Source organism: Acanthopagrus latus, chromosome 7, assembly GCF_904848185.1.
Source record: "Acanthopagrus latus isolate v.2019 chromosome 7, fAcaLat1.1, whole genome shotgun sequence".
Classification (NCBI taxonomy): Eukaryota; Metazoa; Chordata; class Actinopteri; order Spariformes; family Sparidae; genus Acanthopagrus; species Acanthopagrus latus.
The window spans coordinates 15,609,304-15,628,819 of record NC_051045.1 but is presented as its reverse complement, the minus strand read 5'-3'; the positions used below and the strand labels follow the sequence as shown (position 1 = coordinate 15,628,819).

The 19,516-nt window shown below is 41.2% G+C and overlaps 3 protein-coding genes across 6 annotated transcripts in view; 2 read left to right on the top strand and 1 right to left on the bottom strand.

The window, feature by feature from the left end:
- The window catches only part of l1cama (L1 cell adhesion molecule, paralog a), a 54,500-nt gene extending 52,433 nt beyond the window's left edge, over nucleotides 1–2,067 (top strand). For all 4 annotated transcript variants that reach the window (XM_037105449.1, XM_037105447.1, XM_037105445.1 and 1 more), the window contains one exon: nucleotides 153–2,067. In XM_037105449.1, coding sequence (XP_036961344.1) covers nucleotides 153–396 — 244 coding nt within the window. In that variant the 3' untranslated portion in view covers nucleotides 397–2,067. The remainder of the gene's footprint in view (nucleotides 1–152) is intronic.
- Nucleotides 2,068–3,227: 1,160 nt separating this feature from the next.
- On the bottom strand, nucleotides 3,228–8,258 carry ribc1 (RIB43A domain with coiled-coils 1). The gene is made up of 8 exons (XM_037105453.1): nucleotides 8,034–8,258; nucleotides 7,218–7,436; nucleotides 6,863–7,080; nucleotides 6,623–6,737; nucleotides 6,200–6,318; nucleotides 5,365–5,601; nucleotides 3,552–3,718; nucleotides 3,228–3,383 (listed from the first exon to the last, which is right to left on the bottom strand). The coding sequence occupies exons 2-8, from the start codon at nucleotides 7,414–7,416 to the stop codon at nucleotides 3,302–3,304; spliced, it is 1,137 nt and encodes a 378-aa protein (XP_036961348.1). The 5' UTR covers nucleotides 7,417–7,436; nucleotides 8,034–8,258; the 3' UTR covers nucleotides 3,228–3,301.
- Nucleotides 8,259–8,422: 164 nt separating this feature from the next.
- smc1a (structural maintenance of chromosomes 1A) lies at nucleotides 8,423–19,139 on the top strand. Its single transcript, XM_037105450.1, has 26 exons — nucleotides 8,423–8,795; nucleotides 9,335–9,523; nucleotides 9,966–10,078; nucleotides 10,438–10,641; nucleotides 10,997–11,235; nucleotides 11,329–11,587; nucleotides 12,030–12,170; nucleotides 12,263–12,345; nucleotides 12,453–12,552; nucleotides 12,909–13,016; nucleotides 13,149–13,334; nucleotides 13,840–14,019; nucleotides 14,134–14,280; nucleotides 14,503–14,640; nucleotides 14,732–14,848; nucleotides 14,933–15,039; nucleotides 15,128–15,269; nucleotides 15,379–15,524; nucleotides 15,634–15,787; nucleotides 15,880–15,987; nucleotides 16,182–16,338; nucleotides 16,464–16,618; nucleotides 16,782–16,933; nucleotides 17,054–17,123; nucleotides 17,221–17,331; nucleotides 18,245–19,139. The coding sequence occupies exons 1-26, from the start codon at nucleotides 8,687–8,689 to the stop codon at nucleotides 18,323–18,325; spliced, it is 3,696 nt and encodes a 1,231-aa protein (XP_036961345.1). The 5' UTR covers nucleotides 8,423–8,686; the 3' UTR covers nucleotides 18,326–19,139.
- Nucleotides 19,140–19,516: the final 377 nt, after the last annotated feature.

Genomic DNA, 19,516 nt, shown 5'->3' with positions numbered 1-19,516 from the left:
TGTAAGATTAAGAAAAGCAGTATTTTTTTCTAAAATTAAAATTTCTAAAATTATTTAAAAGTTGCAGTTATACTGTCAGAATTGTTGCCCTTCTCATATTCCAGCATGCCTCTTCATAATATGTCTTGCTTTGACCCCTTCTGTGCTCTCAGTGACCTTGAGGAGAAGCGCACAGCCAGCCTGCCGTCCCTCGGCGAGGAGAGCAAGCTATGCAGCGAGGACAACCTGGACTTCAACGGCAGCAGTGCCATCACCACGGAGCTCAACATGGACGAGTCCCTGGCCAGCCAGTTCAGTCGGCCCAGCGAGGGACCAGGAGGCAACTCCCCGCCCAACCCCACCACCATCACTCCAGCCACTAACGGCATGCCCAACTCAGTCACCATCCTCGATTAACCCCCCCCACCCCCACCATCTGCCGGGGAACCATCAGACCAAAACATGTCAACACATACGTGCCCATACGCTCCTGTTCCCCACTGACTTGCTGATCCGTGATTTAACGACCAATACACAATCAATATATTGACTATTCAGATGCACCTGGCCGTCATCTGATCGACCGGACTTTTTTGACCAAAGGAGTGTCCAAAGTAGTGGACAGTGTGATACAAGTCTGACTGACCTGATGATGTCCTTTGACCCCCTTCCTCCCCCCCTTTACCTGTGTGGTTTACAGCAGAGCTTAATGACTAACATTCATTTCTCTCCTTTTCCTTTCTTTTGTTTCTCTCCGCAAACAACTCTATAGAAAGATAAATACAGAATGTTGTACAGGTAGACATATCGGAGGGATCGTAGGTGTGGTCCCATAGAGATGCAGAGTCATGCATGGAAGGAGGAGGATGATGGTAGAGCCTAGTGTGGGGGAACAGACGGCACACGCTGCTGTAAAAAAAGTCTTGAGTCTTAGATATTAATCATGCCTTATATGATTTCACACGTTTTGTATGTCTAACGCCATTCGATGTCTAAGATTGTACTCGCCAGTGACATTTTTTATTATTTTATACAAATGAGTTTTAATACAAAACACCCTTTTTGTTATCTTTAATTTATATCATCACTTTTTCACATTGTTTTCTACACCATTTGTTGGAGAAAAACAACAACTTCTCTTTATTCACACATTTCATGGATAAACGTTGTTTTAATTGAAACTAAGTGAAGCCAAGTTTCTTACTATAACATTGGATGCATTATGGGAACTTGCTGTGAAAATGCTGAGTAGCATCTGGTGTAAATAGCTGCATCTACATCTATCTATTTAGCCATAATACAGTATTATAGATATGTACATGCTCCTTCTAAGTTCCTGTGCCTGCTGGGTCTGCATAGATCACCAGATCGATGTCATTACTCTCTCGCCTTCCCACCAGAAGTGTAATGTCATTGTTGGAGATGATATTGTAATTTTTTGTGTCGAGACCTATGTGTAGCTTTCTGTATCTCTGTCCTTGTCTCTTTCTACACTGTATTAAAAACATTGTTGTCTCTAATCCAACAATCTTTTCATACCTGTCCATCTCATGCCACACAAACTGTTTGAGGGAGCAGTATTTATGTATATTTACAGATCCGAGAGTGGAAACATTCTCAAGGTTTTATTTTCAGACACTCATCAATGCAAGTGTATACTGCAGACAGGCGTGATGATGTATAATAAAGGCAAGCAGTTGGTATTTACATCAAACACAGAGAATGTATTCTTTTTAAAGATGGGCATGTAAATTGTATTTTACATGCTACTGATGAACACAATTTTGAGCTTCAAGGTACCGGAGAGATAACAGTGGTTAAAGACCTGTAAGCCCCCCCCCGAGAATGTAAATACAACCCTTACAGTTGTTTTGATGATCCCAGCCATGTTTGCTATAAAAATGTGAAAAATGTGCAGGTTTGAAACCACCTAATTTTAACATGTTGCATTTTCCTTCTTTGTACTGTTGCTATGAATTCAATCTTTCCGTTTTTGACTAACGATTGCAGTGAGATTTGGCTGTTTTAGCAAAAATAGTTCATAGTTGAGGAAAAAAAAAAATAAATAAAAATGGGAGAAAAAAAAAATCCACATTTGTTCTGTAGATGTTTGCAAACATTTCAAAATTTGAAAAAAGTAAACACAAAAAAAACTTGTACATTAGTGTCATTTAGTGATAGTAGTAGTTACATTACAATGAAAGCTAAGATTGCGTTCATGCCCATTACCATCCAGTGATGCATCGCAGCGCAGTGAATATCTGTGGAGTTTTTGTCTGATGCAGTCATGAGAGGCGGGGATGCAGCAGGTCGGTTTGTGCATACCACAGGGAGCACCTATATGCAACGTTGCTGCCTCAGTTCTCTCTGTTCAAATAAAAGCTTGACACTGGCCAAACATCACCTGACAGTCCCTGAGGTTAAAGCTTATGGGATGTCTAAAAAGGCCGATGACAGTGAAGCGGGTGTGTGTAAGCTCCCTGTTGTTGGTTATTCAGACACACTCAGGACAAATAAAGCTTTTAAAAAAGAAAAAAAATCTATTTTCATACAGGAGCGGTGAATGACACAAAATATGCCAATATTCTAACTTGACTATCTGCTGCTAAACATCTGTGTTTGTCAGTGTTCGGGGCAAATGTTAGCTTTGAATGAGGAATGAGTGCACACACACAGATACTCACTCGACTGCCACTCACTCTTTGCTTTTCATGTGTCGAGGGGAAAGCTGAGGATGCTGGCCTTTGCTTTTCCACTGCTGTTCCCCCACTTTTTTTTATAGTGAAAAGATAAAAACCTCTTTAAAAAAGTGGATTGGTTTGTTTAGAGAAGCATCTTCAGAACTCAGACAAGCAGATTTAAAACAACAATGCCTGAATGGGAGGGGAGGGAGAGAACGTAGGGGAGGACGGGAGTGATTGTCACTGCCCGAGTGTAGATGTGCCTCTTTGTGGTGTGTGGGGTACACAATTAGCACAGTGAAACTGGTGGTATCTATATGTGTCATGGGGTGAACAACATGTCAGGTGGCGTTGGGTGGATTTGTACCACACATGGGGCCAATATAACTGTAACTGCATTATGAATCTACCACTGTAACTGGATATATGACTGAAAAATAAAGTACGTGGAACAATCTGTATCCAAAAGGGTTCCTTTGTTGTCATCAGCATCCGCCGATAAACTCAACACATATGTGTATGTTGTAAGCAGGAAGTATTGATCGTTCAGGTTCAATTCACATTCAGTGTGAGTACAACAATCAATAGATTTTATTAGCACATTGTCACAGGAGGATAAGCCTGTGTAAGGTCTGCGGTGGTCAGCGGGAGCTGGTGTTGAATTGATTAAAGTAGCTCTTGGTGGGTTTGTTGGTGTAGAGCTTCTTGTTCAGGTACTCCTGACTGTGGCAGACAAAGACACAAATAAACACAAGGTGAGTAACTATTTCCAAGAAAATGCTTATTTGAAACTGAATACTACCGAAGAGTGCTAAATCACCTTCTCCTAAAATACATTTGCTGACTACCGCCTGAATAGTTGGTGTAAGTATGCCTGTGAGCTGTACTCACTATGCCTGCTGCTCTCTGGCCAGCTGCACATTATAGCGGTCTGTCTGAATATTCCTCTCCCTCCTGAGCTCTGCTGCTCTCCTCTCCTCCTCCTCTGCTTCTCTGGTCAGCCTCAGAAGCTGGAGTTCCCTGGCTGCGTCCTGAGCCTTCTCAGCTTCACGTTGTCTCTAAAGACGCACAGATAAAACAAGTCTCAATGCAGAACCTGAGGAGAGTTGACATGCGGGATACCAGGTTTAAAAAATGATTTCAAAAAAAGTTTTCAACATAAAATTGAGGTGTGCCAACATGGTTAATAGGATAAATTATCTCTCTGCAACACAAACATTTTGGTACTTCAGTTAAAAAAAGAAAAAGAAAGAAACCTTTGAAAATATCTAAGAAGGGATGATACTTGGGATGCACAATAATATTAGCTTGATGTCGGTACTGGCCAATAAAGGCTTCAAAATGAGATAGTGGCAACGGCCTGAAATGAACATTTCTACCCATACATGAAGGACAGGACGACAAGATGAAACTTCAAATATGGGCATGTGTTTCAAACCCATAAACTAAATAGTTTTTCTTACTTTGACAGTGAATGTGTACATTTCGATTAGCAATGCAGACTTGATGTTCTGCTATCAATTAGGTCTAAAAGAAATGTGCATATATCAGTATTGGCATTGGCAAAAATCCAATATCGTGCATCCATAATATCCCTGTGGTCACAACCTTTAGACATATGCAACCTGTGAGGACAGTTTCACAAATAATCACAGACATGGATGACAAATTGAAGGTAGATCCTGAATAAATTAGAGGAGATACAAAATACATTTAGATCCATAAAGGTCAGTAAAGTTTGTCCTTTAACTGTCACCAATTTATGCTCCAATTTTAAATAGTTGCACGTAGGGATGAACATTTTAAACAGTTTCTTTAATTGATATTCAGCTGCCATAAATATCCGTTATTGGTTTAACTGTTTATAACGCATGACATATGAATTATGTTCATGTTTTCCATTAGAAAACTGTTTTATCTCTGTCTGGTGTGAAATCAGACTAGGCTAAATTGGGCCTTAACCAAACAGATTAAGTAAACAAGTAGCTAATTGAATGATTAAATCAATTACACAAAATAATGACTTCATTCTAATTGCAGGGCTCCCATCTGCCATTATTCGGAACTGCCAACAAACGCCAAACCATATGGAGGCTACTAAATGGCTCAAATGTCATAGTATTAGTATGTATAGAATGTTTTCTGTATTCCTAAAATGACAATTCACTTGAATTTTAACTAACATTTTCTCCTGTCACGATCGTCAGTTTAAACATTTTAAATCAGTTCAGTTCTTAACAAAGATCAAGTGATTAATAATCGATCATTAAAAGACCAATATGTGTAATCGTCCACCTCTCGAATTCATACTTTCAACAAGTATGGGGCAGCATAATACCAGATTAACCACTAATTGATGTTAACTGTAGCTGCTGTAGGCTAGTTTGCTGAGTTAGCTCGATTAGCTGTTTTGGTCTAGACTAGGAGCTGGAAGGGTTGTTACAAGAAAAGATGGGCTGAGGTTAGCATATCATATATCAAATATCACTACACAACACAACAGATGTCTTCACATTCTGTCAGTAGTTGTTTACTTAATTTTGAAACATTTGAAACTTAAATTCCTACATATTGTAACTTTAACACCCCTTGTTGTGAGTTTGTAAGGAATTTTGCAAAAAGGGTAGAACTGAAGTAGAGCAGAGCGAGGGGCAAGCGTGTGTGTATGGAGGCTGCGTTGTCTTTTACAAAGTGACACCAGTACCTGTCTCCGAAGACACTGCTCTTCTCTCTCCCTGTGGATGGCGCTCAGCTGTTCGGGACTCATCCCCTTCCACCTGTCTATGAGGACCCGGGGCGGCCTCCCTCCTCCCACCTCTCTCCTCGCTGCCTCTGCGCACTCTGTCATCATGTCGGACGTCAGTGTGTGCAACAGCTCAGCAAGGTTCTCCCGTTCCTCCCTCCTGCACTGCTCCTTCAGTGTCTCTGCCTGCTCTGTAGCCTAGTGTGTGTGTGGGGGGGGGGGAATGGTAACACGGATCCACAGACAGTTGATTGAACATGCCCTGGATGATTAGAATAGCATCCTCTAATATGTGGTTACTTCTAGCATAGAGCCAAGACTTAGCCATATGGTGAACGTCCCCCCGAGAGATCCACTCAGTCAGTGTTATTTGCCCGTGCATTACGCATGTGAGTGGTTATTAGAGAAACCACATAATTGTCGTGAAAAATAGCACAACCTGAAGGATTTATAATGATGCCTCCCAATGGAGGTTTGAGCTGAGTGCATTCAGGCAAATGAAAGGGAGAGCTAAATGGCTGCTTCTAAAAAACAGACGGGCCCACGCACACATCAAAGCAGTGCAACCATCCAGTTGCTTGGTACCAACTAATATGATGCCTGCCGTCCTGCAGCAAGTGTGTGTGCACGCATCACTTAACATTTTCAATTAGCGATTTTAATTCCACAGTCCCACCTGAGAGCACCACGTCAGAGCTCCAACCCCCATTGGATTTTGCTGTGAGCCTCCACATCAGCGGGTGGCATGTGTGTGCATCTGTGTGTCCATCTGTGTGTGCACATGCATGTACTGTACCAGAGCTCTATTGTAGTTGTCAAGCGAGATGCGGGCAGCTTTCTTACAATCCTCCTCGAGTGCCTGCAGCTGAACCCCCCTAAGGTCCTGAAGCACCAGCTCTTTGCTCACGAGCATCTCTGTAACACACACACACACACACACGTTGGAAATCACCTATTGTGTGTTTTTCACACCTGCAACAGCCATCACCCATTGTACAAATCTCTTCAGCGACACACTCGCACATGCATAACGGCTCTCAGGGATGAGCATCCATCAATGCCACCTGGCAGTAAGGGCTGTGCGTAGGAGTGTGTGATTGTTTGTGCAGGAAAGCATGAAGCATGTGTGTGATTTGCAGAGGCTACAGGGTACAGCATGTTGGCTCATCAGTGATCATAGCGTGTGTGCGTGTGCGTGCCCGTGCCCGTCTCTTTTCACCTCTGTGCTTGTCTCCCATGTGCTTTCTCTCGTTTAATTCCTTCTGTGTTCGCAGATCTCTTTCCGTCATCTTCATTTGTTCTCTCCTCTTTTGCTCCTCTCCAATTCCCTCTCCCTGTAAATGAAACAAAGACACAGTGGAAGTGGTGCTCAGGGGGTGGTGTGATTTTTTTATTCAAACCATTCGCTAGATTTTGTTTCACTGGTCTTTGATGCACCTGCCTGTTGCACCATGCCTACCTGAAAGATCTGCATACTGGCAGGCCCCAGCTCGCCCTCTGGAATAGTGATGCTGAATGCCCCCTTCAGGCCACACTTGAGATCAGCATCTCGAGAGTCCTCCACACGCTGATGAGTGGCCCAATACCGGGTCAGGTCAGTGTGCAAAGCTGCCCGCTTCTCTTCTTCATAAATGTCTTGCTGCAGCAGAGCATCACTGTGATACTTTCTCAGCTTATCTGCAATGTAAAGAAAATAAATATCAAATCAATGCACATTAAAGGTGATTTCATAAATGGAGACAGAATTCTCATAGGAGACTCAGTAGTCCCCGTTAATTCTGAACCCTCCCTGGCTCTCATCCCATGCAGGTTACCAAAAGCTTTGTCCCGTTGCATCTCCATGTTCTGCTGATGCTTTTTCTCCTGGACCTGTTGGTTGAGAGCATCAACATCGATGCCCATCACACGATGCCGGGTGTTGAAGATCCGGGCCTTCCGTGTGGTCTCTGCAGACCTTCGCCTCTCCGCAGCCTTCATTTCGGTCTGGTCAACAGGCAAATCCAATTTGTACATTTTCTCAAGTTCAAATGAACCTAAAGAGGGGAGGCACATCAAGACAGCCCTGGTTACTGTGGCTTGTGGAAAGAAATGATTGCAATTTGAATGAATTAAATATAATATATATATATTTTTAAATATTGACAGAGCAGCTGAAGATGTGACAGGAAACAGGTTGAGAGAGGGGGGAGAGACACGAAGCAAAGGGCCGCTGCAGCGAAGACAAAGCCTGTGTACACTGGATGCCCACGTTACCCACTGAGCTAAATGGCATCCCAACTATGTAGAATTTCATCTGATTATTTCATCTGATTCATCTGATTAGATGAAATTCTGATCAGCAGAGAAAGATTTAAGCCTAAACAAACTCTCTTTGTTTTAATGACTGAATAAACTGAATAAACAAACTTGACCTGAAAGGACGACAGAATTTCATACTTGATACTCTTTACTTTGTTTATATTTGGCGGACCCTGCCACCTTCCTAGCTACAAACAGTTTTCTGGGGCCTTGTTTTCCTGTGATAACATTCCCTTTTACAGAGACATAAACAATTATCAGGGAGTGACAAAAAAAGATGAATACACAATGAAAGATAATAAGCGAACGAGGTTTTTCAAAGCAGCACTTACCTCTGACGTTAGATGTGGATAAATCTTATATCACTTTTTGGGGGGGATTTTAGGTTCAAGTATCACTTCAGTCAATGAAGCTGTTTTGCTATTCGAGCACTGTTCATGTTGTGTTTGAAGGCCCTTGGTAACCATGGCAACATCTCAATATGCGCTGCACGCCTCATTTAACATAAATCCCAACAGCGAGCGGTCCAGATGTACGAAAAGGCTAAAATTAACATAATGTATTGTTTACTGACATACTTTAATGTTCTTGATGAAGTATTAGGCACAATCCAACGGGGCTAGTACAAAAAGCCATTCCTCCATGAGTTCTCGCGATAAACTGTGGGGTTTCGTGTCTCGCGCGCTCGAAGGTCTTCCTGTCGGATTGTAAAATGGCGCATTGTTGTCACTACTGCATCGCGTCTTTCTGATTATGATTATGAAGATATTTAGACTACTAAACTGAATATGCACTTCATAATGTGATTTGTGCATAGGCCAGCAAGAGACGGAACAGAGAGGTTCATTCATTTGCGTGCATGCTTCGTCTTTGAGCTCGCTTGTCCGGTAGACAGCGGTTGTTAGCATTAGCTAGCTAAAATTTTACTAGCTGGCTAATATTCAGTGCAGTTTTTTTGCAAAACAGCTGCACAAATATAACGAAGATGGGCTATTTAAAGCTGATAGAGATCGAAAATTTCAAGTCGTACAAGGGAAGACAGATCATCGGACCTTTTCACAAGTTTACCGCAATCATCGGACCCAATGGATCTGGTATGTTATGATTGCAAATGTTAGCTCACGGCTAATGTAAAATGCAGGCTGCTTCCTAGCAGTACCTAGTGGTAAATAGTGTAGCAATGCACCTCTGTCTAGATATTATAAATTCGAGTTTACACATGCAGTTTATCTTTGTGTTGTGCATCTGACAGCATTTTCACAACCAATTCTAATAGTTATGCAACGTCACCGTGCGGATATTTATTTCAGTTAGTTGTGTTATGGTTTGTGACCATAAGCTATCATTGATGTGAGAGTGCAGATCAAATTATTTGTTGTGCACATGCCTTTGTGTAAAGGTTTAATATAACACTGCTTCCTTGTTTTTCGAGCGAAGTTATAGTTTGTCATCCAGGTAATCACAGATGGGTTATATCCAGCGTGATTTACAGTGAAACAACACATTTTTAAATTATCTGATGGGACTCGGGACCACTTAAATTAGATTGTACAGTGCACCCAATAAACTGATTGCTTAAATCTGCATTCTGTTGCATAGAAATCTAATATAAATCTGAATGCTGTTGTCATAGGAAAGTCCAACCTTATGGATGCCATCAGTTTCGTGCTGGCAGAGAAGACCAGCAACCTGCGTGTGAAGACTCTGAAGGATCTAATCCATGGAGCACCTGTAGGGAAACCAGCTGCCAACAGAGCCTTTGTCAGCATGGTGTACCAGGAGGATAACGGAGAGGAGCGGTCCTTCACAAGGGTCATCATTGGTATGAACCACCATTTAAAGTCATATTACATTGTGTGATTCAATTGCTTTATTAACTAGTAAAAAGGGTTCTATTAACTTCTGTTTCTTGAATCAGCAGTAAGACGGCATTCACTTTGCTTTTCATGTATTCAATGCACTTTCCAGTCTAAGTTCAAGGAATTGATTTTGAAGTAATGCAACACATAAGAAATTGTTATAATATCCCATGAGTAAGTAAGCTCATATTTTCAAGTATAGCAGCACAGTATTTTGAAACATTGCCTTAACACCCTGCAAGTACTCTTGTTTTTGAAAATTAGGCATTTTTACATTTCATTGTGCAACTCTTTACTTTATAATGACAATAAACCATACAGCTATGCAGCGTCTTGTATGTGGTTTAATGAGCATATGTTTACAATTTTTTATTTCTTTTAATGTGCGTATATTGTGTGTTTCAGGTTCCTCTTCTGAGTACCGCATCAACAGCAAGGTGGTGAGCTTGCCAGAATACAGTGAAGAGCTGGAAAAACTTGGTATTTTGATCAAGGCTAGGAACTTCTTGGTCTTCCAGGTGAGACTGAAATCCTCGTAATCATTCTCATTATATTGTATTCATTAATATTCTTGCAGTAATCTCATTACAGTTTGTAGGTGTTCTGCATGATTTTACCGTGCCATTGCATGTTTTAAATTAAAACTGCACAATTGTAATAAAGGATTTATGTCAAATTGAAAATATGAATTACTAATGATTAGCTTTGTTTTTTTTTACACCAGTACTCTTTGGAGTGTGGTTAATGTAGCTACACAGGTGCCCTCAGTGGGCATCACAGATTGAAATGTGACTCAGCCAGTTAAAGCAGAGATGCTGATGCTGTTTGTAGTTCCTATTGGCAGCCCCTGTTTTATCTGTGCTTATTTTCCCACTAGGGAGCTGTGGAGTCTATTGCCATGAAGAACCCCAAGGAGCGTACTGCTCTGTTTGAGGAAATCTCTCGTTCTGGAGAGCTGGCACAGGAATACGACCGCAGGAAGAAGGAGATGGTGAAAGCAGAGGAGGACACACAGTTCAATTACCATCGTAAGAAAAATATTGCTGCAGAGCGTAAAGAAGCCAAGCAAGAGAAAGAGGAGGTATGTACAGTGAACCCATTCTAAATACAGTATATCTGGATTAGAAATTAAGTGCTTTCATGTAACATTTGCTCCTTAAGTTTAAAGTGTAATCATTGCGCCTCACATGGAAATTGTTTAGCAGCAGGATCCTATTAAAACACAAAAAATATGACTTACTGCATATTTTGTTGTTCTTTCTTATGTTATTATATTAGATTCAACTTCACTGTCACTGCACTATACTGAGACAATGAAATGCAGTACTTGTCTGTAATCTATTTTTAGTGTTTTGAGACTTTTAGTGTTTTGAGACTAGCATACAAAAATGTACTTCATCACTCAAACTATCTCTTTCTTCCGATTATTCCACCAGGCGGAGCGCTACCAGCGTCTGAAAGACGAAGTGGCCAGGGCCAGCGTTCAGTTGCAGCTCTTCAAGCTGTACCACAATGAGACTGAGATTGAGAAGCTGAACAAAGAGCTAGGACAGCGGAACAAGGAGATTGATAAGGATCGTAAAAAGATGGACCATGTGGAGGAGGAGCTGAAGGATAAGAAGAAGGAGCTGGGTAGACTGATGAGGGAGCAGCAGACCATTGAGAAAGAAATCAAGTAAGAGACAATCACAGCTCACTTACTGACCTGCTGTGAAGCTAATGCTTTTTAAAACTGAGCACTTTGTTAAACACTTGATTGTGTCCACAGAGAAAAAGACTCTGAGTTGAACCAGAAGAGGCCGCAGTACATCAAGGCCAAAGAGAACACTTCACACAAGATCAAGAAGCTTGAGGCAGCACGTAAATCATTGCAAAATGCCCAGAAGATGTACAAGAAACGTAAGGGGGACATGGATGAGCTGGATAAAGAGATGAAGGCAGTGGAGTTAGCCAAGCAGGAGTTTGAGGAGCGCATGGAGGAGGAGGCGCAGAGCCAGGGCCAGGACCTCACCCTGGAGGAAAACCAGGTCTGATGTCAGAATATTGTACACATTTAAGAGCTACTCTATTTATTTTGAGTAATTTATTATTTACAGGATTTTATTTTGTTGCGATAAAACAGAAATATTGGCATGTGTTAACAAAAATGTAAATGTACCTTCCAACCTATTTGAATATATTCTTGTATTGCTTAGGGAGCCATTTATATTATATAAACGTTGTTCTCAAAACATCTGACTAATATCCCAATTGTAGTACAATCATTTTTGCTTAGGCAGTCTTGGCCTTTCAAAATCCTTCCTCTGTTTTGACATCAAGATGGTATAATTGAAAAGCTAGAACATGCAAAAGCCATGGTTTAGTTTGTGTGAATTTCATCAAAAATCTTTGTTGATAGCATGAAATCAGATCAGCCTTACAGTATAGATGCTTTTACATGACCTGATTTTTCTCTCGTCTTGTTTCCAGGTCAAGCAGTACCATCGTTTGAAGGAGGAGGCAAGTAAACGTGCTGCCACTCTGGCACAGGAGCTGGAGAAGTTCAACCGCGACCAGAAGGCTGACCAGGATCGCCTCGACTTGGAGGAGAGGAAGAAAGTGGAGACAGAGGTAAATAAGATAATTATGGCAGCAAGCCTGCCTGTGCCAGAATAAATCGATTCTTAACGATGTGAACCATTTATTTTGTCGTTTCTCTCCAGGCCAAAATCAAACAGAAGATCCGTGAAATTGAGGAAAACCAGAAACGTATTGAGAAGTTAGAGGATTATATTTCCACCAGCAGGTATGCTGCTCTCATCGTGTTTTTACAGATCTGTGTTGAGCTTATTGATTTCATAGGTTTCTCCATTATACTCCTTCATCACACACTTTTGTCTTGTTACCCCTCAGGCAGTCACTTGATGAGCAGAAGCGCATGGAGGAGGAGCTGACAGAGGAGGTGGAAAGCGCCAAGCGGAGAATTGATGAAATCAACATGGAGCTAAACCAGGTACTTAATAGAATCTGTGTGCTGTAGTTGTTAGAGATACTTCTCTGGAAGACCTTGAGTTTTGTTTGCGTGAAGTATCTATAGCTAACCTGTCTGCGGAAGTGAGCAGCAGAAAACTAAATTTCTTAATGTGAATCAGTAGACATTTGTCACATTTCGGGGAAAAGCACCCGCGTGACTAATAAAATAAATGATGGGTAGGTGTGCCAGTAATCCATGCCAGTGGGCCAGCATGCACAATACTGGGGAATGGCTTTGGCACTCCCTGTTGTTAATGTTATTAGTGTTTGACAAGTGAAAATGTCAGCTGTGAAATAGTCCATAACGAATCCTATTATTATTGCCGTTTGCTGTAGGTAATGGAGCAGCTGGGAGACGCCAGAATCGACAGGCAGGAGAACAGTCGCCAGCAGCGCAAGGCCGAGATCATGGAGAGTATCAAAAGACTCTACCCTGGCTCTGTGGTAAGGCAGTGGTGGCAGTATTCAGTACAATAGTGGCTTATGTTGTTATGCTCACTACATTTAGTAAAAGTATCCAATAAAATCAGAATTGCAGATGAGTAATACAAACATTGCTGCTCTGTCTGTTTTCAGTATGGCCGTCTAATTGACCTGTGCCAGCCCACTCAGAAGAAGTATCAGATCGCAGTGACCAAAGTGTTGGGCAAAAACATGGACGCAATCATTGTTGACTCGGAGAAGACCGGCAGAGATTGTATTCAGTACATCAAGGAGCAGAGAGGAGAGCCTGAGACCTTCCTTCCTCTCGACTACCTCGAGGTGAATACTAGAAAGTGTAGATACAAGCACTACTTGAAAGTCTTTAGAGTGTGTATCATTAAAATAAAATGAAAATGTCAAATTTAAACAAACTCCATAAAGAAGAGGCTTATATCAGAAGTGTTCCGTTCAAGTGGAACTACATTTGTCAGTTAGAGAAACAGCAAGATTGAATTTGCCTTAAAGCATCTTTAATCCATCTCTTACTGCTGATGAACATTCATATAATTTGTATTAGTTCATTTCAGAGCTACTAATTGAAATACCATTAATTTGAGTGTTAATTTACAATCTTTGACAGCCACTTATCTTAAGTCTTACGCTATTAATTTCTTGCTCAATATTAGGCACCAGTTTTTCTGCTGTTAGGCCACACACACACACACACACACACACACACACACACACACACACACACACACACACACACAACTCAAAGGGAGTTTTAAATAGCTGTATTTTAAAACATTCAATAATTTATGTATTTATTTTTGTCTTATCAAAGGTGAAACCAACAGACGAGAAGCTGAGAGAGCTGCGAGGAGCCAAACTGGTCATCGATGTAATTCGCTATGAACCTCCCCATATCAAGAAAGCCCTCCAATATGCATGTGGCAACGCCCTGGTCTGTGAGAACGTGGAGGATGCACGAAGGATTGCTTTTGGAGGGCCGTACAGACACAAGGTACTTCACCTCTTTTACGTCATTGATTGAAGATGGAAGTACTGGATATGTGGTAGTTGTGGTTTTTTTTTGTCTATTTCCCTACCTAACCTCTCCTTCTGTCCTTGTCTCTAGACGGTAGCCCTGGATGGCACTCTGTTCCAGAAGTCTGGAGTCATCTCTGGAGGAGCCAGTGACCTGAAGGCCAAGGCCAGGCGCTGGGATGAGAAGGCAGTGGACAAACTCAAGGAAAAGAAAGAAAAACTAACAGAAGAGCTCAAGGTAATTTTAAATTACAAATACCTCAAGTATGGAGGTTGAGGTATCCTGATAACTAAGTAACAAATAAGACCAAAACCACAAAGGGTTCAAGCGCAATGACATTTGGATCCCCTGAATAACTCTGAATGTTAATTGTTTTTGTATCTGTATTGACTGACGACATTTGTATAGATTGCCAATCGAGGAAAACTCACAACCATTTCTACTGGTTTTTCTTTGCAGGAGCAAATGAAAGCCAAGAGGAAGGAGGCTGAACTGCGGCAGGTGCAGTCTCAGGCCCACGGTCTTCAGATGAGACTCAAGTACTCTCAGAGTGATCTTGAACAGACAAAAACCCGCCACCTGTCCCTCAACATGCAGGTACAGTCTGGCTACACCTCAGTGTCTTTTCCCTGCTCATAATTTCTGTGGCAACTGTTGCTTTAAAACCTGTTTCATTTGCGTCATGCAGGAGAAGTCTAAGCTAGAGAGCGAATTGGCAAACTTTGGCCCTCGCATCAACGACATCAAGAGGATCATCCAGTCCCGCGAGAGGGAGATCACCGACCTGCGAGACCGCATGAACCTGGTGAGACTGACAAAGTGAGGTCCATTTAGTGGCACTTCTATGTTGCATTTCACCAATATTAATAGAAATGTCTTTGCTTTCTAGGTGGAGGACGAGGTGTTTATTGAGTTCTGTAAGGAGATTGGAGTGAGGAACATCAGAGAGTTTGAGGAGGAGAAGGTGAAGAGGCAGAATGAGATTGCCAAGAAGCGGTGAGTTCAGCAATAAGTCAGTTCTCATACACTGTTAGTTAGCTTGTTGCAGGTGCACTCTAACAAGACATGGATCTTTTTGCTGCAGTCTTGAGTTCGAGACCCAGAAGACCCGTCTCGGTATCCAGGTAGACTATGAGAAGAATCAGCTGAAAGAGGACCAGGAGAAAGTCATGATGTGGGAGCAGACTGTCAAGAAGGACGAGGCTGAAATAGAGCGACTCAAGAAGGTGAAAACATCAAGTGAAGGATTAAAACTTAACTTGTGTATTTAGTCCTTTTATTTCACTTCAAGTTAAAGCTCACTTGTTTGTCTTTCTGTTATCTTTCTTCTTGTAGGAGGAGCACAGACACATGAAGATCATTGATGAGACAATGGCCCAACTACAGGACCTGAAAAACCAGCATCTCACCAAGAAATCAGAAGTCAATGATAAGAACCATGACATGGAGGAGATCCGCAAAAAACTGGGTGGCGCCAACAAGTCAGTGGCTGGAAATACACACACAAACTTCAATAATTCTATTGTCATGTAAATCTAAAAATTACCAAAGAGTTGGTTTGTACTAAAAAAATCTTTTTCTACCTTCCAGAGAGTTGACTCAGCTTCAAAAAGAGGTTACAGCCATAGAGACCAAACTGGAGCAGAAGCGCAGTGACCGTCACAACTTGCTGCAAGCCTGCAAAATGCAGGACATCAGGTTGCCTCTACGCTCGGGAACAATGGATGATATCAGCCAGGGAGAGGTACACATAAACACACTCATGCAGGGTCCAGCTTTTATACCAGTGGGTCTGAAACAGAAAATAATCATCCTTCTTTTGTTTTGTCTTTCTAGGGGAGCTCACAGAATGATGAGTCGAGCAGCCAGAGGACGTCCAGCACTGTTCTTGCTAAAGAGGCTCTCATTGAGATCGACTACAGCAACCTGTCAGAGGACCTTAAGGTAGTTTGAACACCGCACACCAATGCCTTTCATTTAAACAGTGCAATTTGACCCTCCCTGTCAGAGTTTGGAAATGTTTAACAATACACAAAGGCAGAAAAACAGACATTTGCAGCAAAGATATGACATTTATGGTTAAAATGTGCTTATGAAGTACACTTAAAATGTGTAATTTCCTGTTTGTCTTTCTAAAGGATGCACTGTCAGAAGAAGAGATCAAGGCAGAGACAAACACACTGCAGCAGCGTCTGAACGAGCAGCAGAGTATCCTGCAGAGGATCAGCGCACCCAACATGAAGGCCATGGAGAAGCTCGAGAGTGTCAGAGACAAGTTCCAAGAGACCAGTGACGGTGAGATGACAGAATAACGGTAGAGGCCGGGATTAAATGAGAGGGATAAAGGAAGTGATGCAGGTTTACAGCACCTTTCTAGAGCTGTAAAAATCTCATGGATTTGTTTCTGTCTTCCCATCCAGAATTTGAGGCTGCTCGCAAGAGAGCCAAGAAGGCGAAGCAGGCCTTTGAGCAGATCAAGAAGGAGAGGTTCGATCGTTTCAACACCTGCTTTGAATCTGTGGCCACCAACATTGATGAGATCTACAAGGCCCTCTCACGCAACAGTAGTGCTCAGGTATGCCTCACTGTTCTTTTCCTTTTACAGTAACCTGCATAAATTCAGTCAATTTTAGTGCATTCATAGATGAAGTACTAACTTTATGTATTTAAGTATTAAAAATAATGTGTTTTTTTATCATGAGCAACACTTTTGCATTGAATGTGTCCCTCCCCTATAGGCTTTCTTGGGCCCGGAAAACCCAGAGGAGCCATATCTGGACGGCATCAACTATAACTGTGTGGCTCCAGGAAAGAGGTTTAGACCCATGGACAACTTGTCTGGAGGAGAGAAGACTGTCGCAGCTCTGGCACTGCTATTTGCTATTCACAGGTAAAACAACAGAGGAGTAAATTATTTTATTTTTTTTAAGTCTTAAGAGGTCTCAGAAGTGTTTATTTGCACTGCTTTAAAGTTATTCAATGTTTGAATAGTGTTTGTTGTCATCTCTAGCTACAAACCTGCCCCCTTCTTTGTCCTGGATGAGATTGACGCTGCTCTGGACAACACTAACATTGGCAAGGTCTGTTCACAGAGGATGTTTGACTCAGTGCTTGTTGTTTAATCAGCGCTGCACATTAAATACAAGAAAAACTCATACATCCCTCTCTACCCTCAAGGTGGCCAATTACATCAAAGACCAGTCGGTGCAGAACTTCCAGGCCATTGTCATCTCTCTGAAGGAAGAATTCTACACCAAGGCAGACTCGCTCATCGGCGTTTATCCAGAGGTGTGTTTGTTAATATTATCTATACAAAATACAGCCACAAAAAAAACAAACAAAAACAAAATAAATTGAAGCCATGAAGCGTTAACAAGTGTATATGTCAGGATATCTGCAGATCTCTAAGGGTATTAAAAAGATGTTAATGTTTACAAAGTCTCGAGTATTTTAATGCATTTATTGTTTGTTATATTAATATATTGTCCTGCCTGTAAGTTTTTTCAGTGTAGTTGCAGGCTGTAAGTATAAGTGAGACTGGTGTGACGGTGGATTTTTGCGTGCAGAAGGGTGTTAAGTCCTTTTTGTGTTCTGTTGGTAACATCAGAGCCACTGTAGTGTAGCTGTTTGTAGCCAAAACTTAAATTAGCTTTAACTAAGGGTCTTGTTAATTATTATCATTATTATTATATAACTTGTACGTAAATTATGTTGTTATTCACAGCTGGGAAGTAATGACAAAACTGTGACATAAATGTTAATACATTCATATAGTTTTAATAAGTACTGAGTCTTATTTTGTTTAATTTCCTTTCATTCCATGGTGGATATGACTTTTGGAAGGGTATTAAATTGTATTCTATGTGGCAATAAAAATCTGGAACAGTCTAGCCAGTTTTATTGATGTAGTGCCCAATCACAACAGTTATTTATTGACGCCTCTCATATAGAGCAAGTGAAGACCATGCACTTGAATAAACAGAGGCCCATAGTTGTGAGGAAAAGCTGCCTTTTAATACAGCAGACAACCTTTAGAATAAGTTTTAAATGTTAAATAATATTTGGCAGATCTAATTTTAAACATCAGAAACTTGCTAGTAACAACAAAATTTCTTGAGCTGTTGAATGCACATCTGTAACATCTGCTGTATGTAAGAATTAAGTATTAAGCAGTTTTCTTTCTTTCTTTTTCCACTCACAGCAAGGAGACTGTGTCATCAGCAAAGTGCTCACTTTTGACCTCTCTCAGTATCCTGATGCCAATCCAAATCCAAACGAGTAAGACGAGCACTCCAAACACTGGAAAGTTCAACAGTGAATCTCTCGATTGCTAACATATTCTGTAGTCACAGGTCATGTATTCCTTAGGTCCCACGTGTTATTTTTTCCTATTGGTTTTTTTTAATGATTATGTATTTTTGAATATGCTAGCGTAGTGGATTAGTGTTTTTTTGTTTTTTTTAAGTTGTTGGGGGGTCGTTCTTTATAGACAGCAACAACCAAGGATGTATGTACATTTATATAAACCAGCCCTTCTCAATTTGGCCGATTAAGAGTGATTATAATAATCAGTAAAAATGTATTTTAATCATGTGAACATGAGAGGGAATCCAACCTTTTTAACAGACTGTAGAATTTGTATCACATGGTGAAATGTCGAAGCAAGTGTTTGTTCTCAGAGCTTTTATACTGTTCATTGCCCTCCTTTCAACCGTGTGCTTCAAAGCCTTTGCCTGTCCTCTGTTGTGTGTACTAAAAATGTATTTGCAATTTTCATGTGCTACCTTTTTTAAAAAAGCTTAATCAGGAAACTGTTGTTACAGTATGGTGGATACATTCCCATGTGTGATAGCTAAATAAAGCCCCTTAGTTAGCTGCAGCTGGTGGTGCTAAAACGAGATCATGGAGCTTTGTCCAAACTGTCATCAGGAAATTATTTCTATTTGAGTAACGACCATCTCTCTTCATATTCGTCGAGTGATATTCTGAATCAGCATTAGGTGAATCAAAAACTCAACATGAGACTTTTCTGTCAAGTCTGTTTTATTGATTGCTCTGCTTCAATAAATAAAATCTGAATTATTTAAGCTCCTTTATTTTGTTTACTTTTATTACTTAGTAACACAAGATTGCTCTGGCCCCTCTGTGCATCAGTTTTAAGGCACTTCCTTCCCTTTAGCTTAAACCTATAGTGCAGAATGTATGTTGCTGCTTTAGTTTCCATTCCATAAGGGGGAGTGTGTGCTTTGCGAGGCAAGACTATTTATAGAGCCTCTCAGTTTTCACACTAACTCCTGCAGGGGGGAGCATCTGAAGTAGGCACCTGCCTTCTCAACACAACTCTGTCTGCCCCAACTATCCAGCCATTCCCATCATTAGTTTGGATTATTTACTGCGGCAAACTCACCTGTGTTGTCGGATGCCCACCTTTGGTTTACCAGCAGAAAGAAAACTAACACAATAAAATGAATGT

Coding starts and splice junctions, on each gene's coding strand:
- ribc1 (XM_037105453.1), bottom strand. CDS start 7,416: ATGTACAAATTGGATTTGCCTGTTGACCAGACCGAAATGAAGGCTGCG. Junction 3,719..5,364: donor AGCAGTGTCTTCGGAGACAG/GTACTGGTGTCA, acceptor GTGCGTCTTTAG/AGACAACGTGAAGCTGAGAA. Junction 3,384..3,551: donor GCCAGAGAGCAGCAGGCATA/GTGAGTACAGCT, acceptor TGTCTGCCACAG/TCAGGAGTACCTGAACAAGA.
- smc1a (XM_037105450.1), top strand. CDS start 8,687: ATGGGCTATTTAAAGCTGATAGAGATCGAAAATTTCAAGTCGTACAAG. Junction 13,335..13,839: donor TTCCTCTCGACTACCTCGAG/GTGAATACTAGA, acceptor GTCTTATCAAAG/GTGAAACCAACAGACGAGAA. Junction 17,124..17,220: donor ACAACACTAACATTGGCAAG/GTCTGTTCACAG, acceptor TCTACCCTCAAG/GTGGCCAATTACATCAAAGA.